The 6,364-nt window shown below is 35.9% G+C and overlaps 1 protein-coding gene across 1 annotated transcript; it reads right to left on the reverse strand.

The window, feature by feature from the left end:
* Window positions 1-545: 545 nt before the first annotated feature.
* On the reverse strand, window positions 546-5,165 carry LOC107806638 (auxin response factor 9). The gene is given in 15 exon segments (XM_016630832.2): window positions 546-1,088; window positions 1,199-1,386; window positions 1,493-2,031; window positions 2,123-2,276; window positions 2,352-2,388; window positions 2,390-2,422; window positions 2,533-2,646; window positions 2,775-2,936; window positions 3,272-3,362; window positions 3,441-3,525; window positions 3,618-3,770; window positions 3,860-3,919; window positions 4,167-4,262; window positions 4,509-4,618; window positions 4,708-5,165. Coding segments are annotated over 15 exon segments (1,992 nt in total). The 5' UTR covers window positions 4,763-5,165; the 3' UTR covers window positions 546-973.
* Window positions 5,166-6,364: the final 1,199 nt, after the last annotated feature.

The following is a 6,364-nucleotide window of genomic DNA, read 5'->3' on the forward strand; positions in this document are numbered from 1 at the left end:
TCCAACACACGAAAAGTTCCAGCATAATATGCTGGAAATTCATACACATGTGCACCAATCTCCGATATATTATGCTGGAACTTTCATAGTGACTATTTTTCAATAATTTTGCAAATGCCGACTATTTTTCAATTATCATTCCGAAAACTGGCTAACTCATAAATGAGTGGGTCATTAACCCGCCCAAAAATATCTTGGGCCGAGTCAAATTAGGCTAAAATTTGGATCATAACCCAACCACCCAACTCTTACCAAGTTTTAATTGTGTATTGTTTTGTTATTAATTGCTTAATTACCAAATAAGACCTTTTCTTTTGTTATGGGATCATATATAACATATTAAATATGGAAAAAAAAGTATTCCATAAATATTTTAGCAAAGTTGCTTATGGATCAATTTGGGCTAATCCATCCCAACTTTGGATGGCCTGAAATGCATTGGATCAAAATGGGCTGACTTCAACAATTGCGCGGGTCAGCGACCAACCCAACCTTGGGCAGATTAAATGAGTTTGGGCCCAAATTGTCCCCTCTACATAAAGGATAGGCATCAAGCAATTTCCACCATCTCATTTAATTAAGTTGAAGCAGAATTAACAGGACAATGCATTGTGATACAGAATGCTTGACTTCTTACAATGACACAAAAATATTTACAGAATACATAGAACACTAAACAAAACATCAGACTCCTCCATTAGAAACACCATTAACTATTCACAACTTCTAATACTTCACAACTTCTATTCCTATACTAGTTGATTCCTACTACAACCAGTTAAATTACTTAGCTGCTCTCAAAACCGAGCATGAAGTAGCTAAAACCTCGATGATTTTACAACCGCAACTCTTTCCAACAACCTAACATGAAAGAATGAAAAGGGAGTTTTACGTCGTGCTATGTTAACACCCCTTTTTCTTTAGAAGCGATATTTGGAGACTCGAGTCGAAGAGATGAAAAAAATGATTCAACTTAGAAAGCAATCGCTTCATTGTCTGCACACGATAGAAGTTTGTTTCCTGCACTCCATTTTTTGATATCTTGACTGGAAACAATGAAAATCCTCCTCACTACATTGCAAAATTCTCTGCAGTTTAGTAATTGAGCAAATAGTATTAAGATATGGAAGTAGCAGACATCTTATATATTGGTTAGGTTCTATATTTCGGTCTTGAATTGGTGGAAAAGAGAACTTACAGCCATGGATGATCACCCATAAGCATCATATCTCCTTCGTCATCTGTAAACACGATCTCCCATTTATTTCGTGGATGAAGCTCTCCTTGGATTTCAAACATCTCCTCGAGTTCCTTTATAAGCTCATTATATCCTTTCAGTGCGGTTAAATCCACTGCACGACCCACAGCTACCCCTTGCATTTGAACCTTCTCAAGTAATTCCACATGCAAAAAAGTGTTTGAGCTTTAATAATATCTTTCAAGACTCAAATAAGTTTGTGACACTAAAATTTTCTGCCTTTTGATTTATTACCTTGGTGCGACTCCGGGTGGAACAATTCTGCTTGCTTTGAACCTCTTTTAGGAGTAACTGCAACTGGCCTTGCTTTTGATCTTTGAAATCAATTGAAAGATCGGAGTTTTGATCTGAATCACCAGCAGGCACTGTGTTTGGAGATGCTCTCTCGGTGGAGACATTAGAAATGTTCGCTGGTTTTGGCAGTGGTGCTTCAGCAGTGCTGATTAAGGTACTTTTCAAGTCAATACCAAATAATCTACAGGTTGTGATGGTTTCACATTTTCTTTCATCAGTAGGACTAAGAATCGGCTGATTAGTCCCTTTACTGAATTGCGAGGACAAAACGCTTGGATAACCAGACCAAGCTGAAGCACTTTTACTGTCTTCTGTCTCATCCACAAGCATACTTGAAGAAGCATTTAAATGAGGAAGCCGCCAACCACAACCACTGTCTGTATGAGATGTTAGCGTACTGCTGTTAATGCCAGTGGTGTTAAATTGAGGCGAGTCAATGGAAGGATTCCAAACCGCTGATGCAACTGAGGATGCAGGTTCTAGCAGGAAAAAGGCAAACTAATTAAGAAAATGAAAATTAATTAAGCAAACACAAGTAAACACCATGCTGTTTAGAATTTTCGTTATAACCTGAAATTTTCGTTTCAATATGTGGTCGATGCCTTTTATTCTTCCCTGCCATTGGCGGGACAAGTGGATTTGGAACGGAAGCCACAAAAGGTTCTATTTCCCAAGGAGAAACTCTGTCGGGCCGTGAAATGGATGCCGGCTCGTCCCATTGAACCTGGAATGGAGGGAAAAAAATGATGATTACCAACCGAACCTAATAAATATTGCTGTTTAACCAAATTATCCAAACCTTCAATGATCGCCATGTAGAATCTTTCCACTGAGGAAAGATCTTCAATCCCAACTATAGTGCCTGTAAATCTGAGAAATAACACGAGAATAGCCCAAGAAAAATCGCGGTACAGGTCAGTATTAAGCAGTTGGCAAATTAACATCTAAGTCGAGACTTATTGACATTTATATCTCACTACCTTCTCTCAGGACTCTCTTCTCCTTCAAACTGCATCTTAAATCGCATGCCAACTGAATATCCATGCTTAACAGTCTCTAAGTATTTGTTGAGGCCTATGATAAACTGACTGGTTCTGAAATGTTTCGTCACAGCAGAAAAATTTAAAGAACATATGAAAGATTTAGTATGTTCTCTGGCAGCGAAAAGTGAACTCTATTTTACACAAGGATGGTAAATTGAAAGGAAATGCATGTGACAAACATCGGCTTGTAGTAAACAAACAAGGTCTGGGTTGTAACAGCATGAGATGCTGTAGCTAGGACTCCTAGGTGCATGCTCTGACTTGATATCACTGATGATGGCATCGAGCTCTGTTGGCGAGCAAGCCGTCTAACACCAACCCGTAGTTCTCCATTCTCACCCCTAGAACCAGCATATCCACAGAATATAATTATTATGAACAAATCAACACTAACTGTTCTAGAGATATGTCATGCATCTGTGGAGGCAGAAACCGAGCTACGGGTTTGGCCGAACCTGGTAGCTTTTACTCAAACAGTATATTTGTGTTAAGAAATCTAGTAAATATGTACCAATATTAAATTTAGAACCTAGGCATTAGCACTTAAAGTAATCGTTTTAAAACCCAGGACACATAAAGTAGAAATCTTGGCTCTGCCTCTGATGTCATGCAATGGTCATGAAAATATATGCAATTAAATATCACACTTGTAGAAACCAGGACTAAAGAGAAATACCTCAAGAATACAAAAGAATCCCCAGCAACTAATCGCTTTGAAGAAACAAAGGTACTCCACCCTGTGGTAAGTAAATGTCTCCGAGGTTGGCCTGTTAATTATAACATCAAGGGTAAGTTTATGATCCCTACTACGAAATGTTGCAATCTCCTTGTTCCAGAAGAAATACCTCTAAATATATGTTTAAAGTGCCACTCGGTGCCATGAAGGTCTTTAGCGATCAATTCCTGTGTCGGAGTCTGCTGGTTCATGTCCTAACAAAGGTAACAGCAAAAGAGCTAATGCATCAATTTGTCAAAAGGAGACAAACTGTAGCCTATATATGACAAGATCAGCTAATATTTACCAGGGATGGAAGACATTCATTAGCATGTTTCCTAAGAACAGAAAATCCGCCATGAGTGCTCGTATCCGATGCAGTCAAAACTTTGCAAAAGGAATGAACTTTTGGCCTCTGAGGCTCGGGAAGGCATGGATCTTGACTAGTCGGCTCGGCTTGCTATAGTCAATTAAAGCCAACTTGAGTTGAATACTACAACATACAACATAAATCTCCAAAGAATGAAAAGTGGTCTTTTAACTTCTTACTTCGGCTGCTTCGGGCATCAAAGTAATTTGAGCATAGACCTCATCAGTATCTTGCTCAGCCTACAACAATTACGTGGAAAAATCACTCATCAAATTTGTTTCATCAAAAAAAAATGCTTGAACCCCACAATTAATATGTCACTGTTTGGATGAAATACTACAATATAAGTACATATAGTGCTAAAAGATACTCCGATCACCGGTCGATGGTCTATCGGAAACAGACTGCCCCTCCGAGGGCAGGGGCAAGGCTGCATATAGTAAAAGTAAATATCTTTAAATATCAAAAAAGGAAAGAGCAACATACCAGGAGCTGAGTGTGAATAACACGACAGAGGATCTTTGGTTGAAGATTGAATGATGGAATTCTCAGATTCAATTCCTGATTCATTGATGCTTCCAACTATCCAAACCAAAAATAAAAAAAGGTAGGACAAAAAAGTAAAGACACAATTTTTACAATCCCCATAAATAGTAAAAACCCAAAATAGATATTCAAAAAGAGAAAAATCCAATAATTGACACCAAAATTTAACTCCATAAATCCAAATCAAGAACTTAACTTCAAATCAAACATATAGACCTAAAACAGAAAAAAAAAAAAAAAAAACCAAAATTTATACTAAAAATAAAAAAAATAAAAACTTACTTGCTCCATGTGACCTTGTGGAAAATAGTAAACTCTTTCTCCATCTTTTGGTACATCAACTAATGGACCTGCACACAACTTCCATAACTCATGGTACAGATCATCTTTACCTGAAACATTTCCACAAAAAATTAAAAAAAATGGTCCAAAATTCTCAAATTACAATTCAAACACTAAAAAAAAACAATAAAAATCAAACCTTTAGCTGAAAAATTGGTCTGCTGTTGAGACTGATAACACCCATTATTCTCCATAATTTAATCAAGAAAGCTAAACAAAATGAGACCCAAAATTCTGAATCAAGAAACTAACACAAAGAACATCCCAAAAACTGGGTAAATTCACCACCCCTTTATAACAACAGAGTTATAAAAGTTCTACTATATGTGTAGTACTTGAGAAAAATAAATGCAAATAATAGTACTATTACTACTGCAACAGAGGGAGAAGGAGGAGCAGACAGCTAATAATTTTTTTTTTTGTGAGGTGAAAAAAATATGTGGGGAGAGAGACTGAGAGAGAAATGGAGAAAACGCCGTTACAGAGTAGAGAAAAAACAGCTTAATATATGGCTTGATTTGTTGCTTTCTATCGTCTACTGCAGAGAACGTGCTTGTCTCCTTTTTTCATCTGTGTAGTGCGAGGGAGCAGAGCCTTAGACAATGGGGGTTGGTTGGTTGGTTTGTAACGCTTCTCACTTTTAACTATGGTTAGTTTCTAACTATGTAATCTGATTATTACTATCATGGACTGTAATGTAATGAATAGAACCTTTGTTCTTAAATATAATCATACGTCTTTATAGTAGCATCTCTATATAATAAACATTCACTATAAAAGCTAAGTTTTCTCGAATAGGATATTTATGTCCTTTATAATAGCATCGGCTGATGATGAGCCGACCCCGACTATAACAGCCAAAAAATATCGAAACAAACAAGATTGTTATATAGAGGTTTGACTATAGATATCTCGGATTTGAACCTGAAAATAGATGATAAGGGAATGTTTCCGTGGGAGATGCAATCTTAAAGATACTATTTAAAGATTAGTCGGTACTTAATTTGTCCTGGTTGAACTAAAAAAAATTAACTTCAAGGTAATTCAGAATATTTTTATCGTGGAAAATTAAATTGGAAAGCTGAAATTAAGGACACACTAGCTAATTCTTAAATAACAGTTCTTTAGAACGACTACCTAATGTCATTTCTACACGCTTTTTCTCTTAACAAGCCTTGCAGTCATACGACTTATAGCGTTTTTCAGAGACGAAACTACATAGCCCTAAGGGTGGTCAATAGATCATCCTTCGTTACAAAATTATACTGTATATATAGGTAAAATATTGAATTTTAAAAGTATATATCATATATTGAATACCCTTTATCGGATTTATTTTTTTTACTTCTTTCAAGTTTGAACACTCTAGATAAAATTTCTCGCTTCGTCACTAGCCTGTTTGGCCAAGTTGCAAAAATGAGCTTATTTTTAGAAGTATTTTTTTTCAAAAGTATTTTTGATAAGAAATAGTTTATGTTTGGTTAATTAATTTGAAAAACACTTTTGAATAGTAGTTAGTGTTTGACCAAACTTTTAAAAACTGCTTCTAAATGTTCAATATTTTTGGATAGAAGATACTTTTTTCTATTACTCCAAAACTGTTTTCACTCTACTTAAAAGTATTTTTTTCTTTTTCTAAAAGTTTGGCCAAACATTTTAACCTAAAAAAAATTCTTTTGATCTTGAAGAAACTTGACAAAACAGGCTATTAGTTGGGTCTCATTATAGTATATCAAGTAAAAATTATAAAAATATATTTTAAAAACTGTGGGACCAGGTTGTTTGGATGACGACAG

Source organism: Nicotiana tabacum, chromosome 1, assembly GCF_000715075.1.
Source record: "Nicotiana tabacum cultivar K326 chromosome 1, ASM71507v2, whole genome shotgun sequence".
Taxonomy (NCBI): Eukaryota; Viridiplantae; Streptophyta; class Magnoliopsida; order Solanales; family Solanaceae; genus Nicotiana; species Nicotiana tabacum.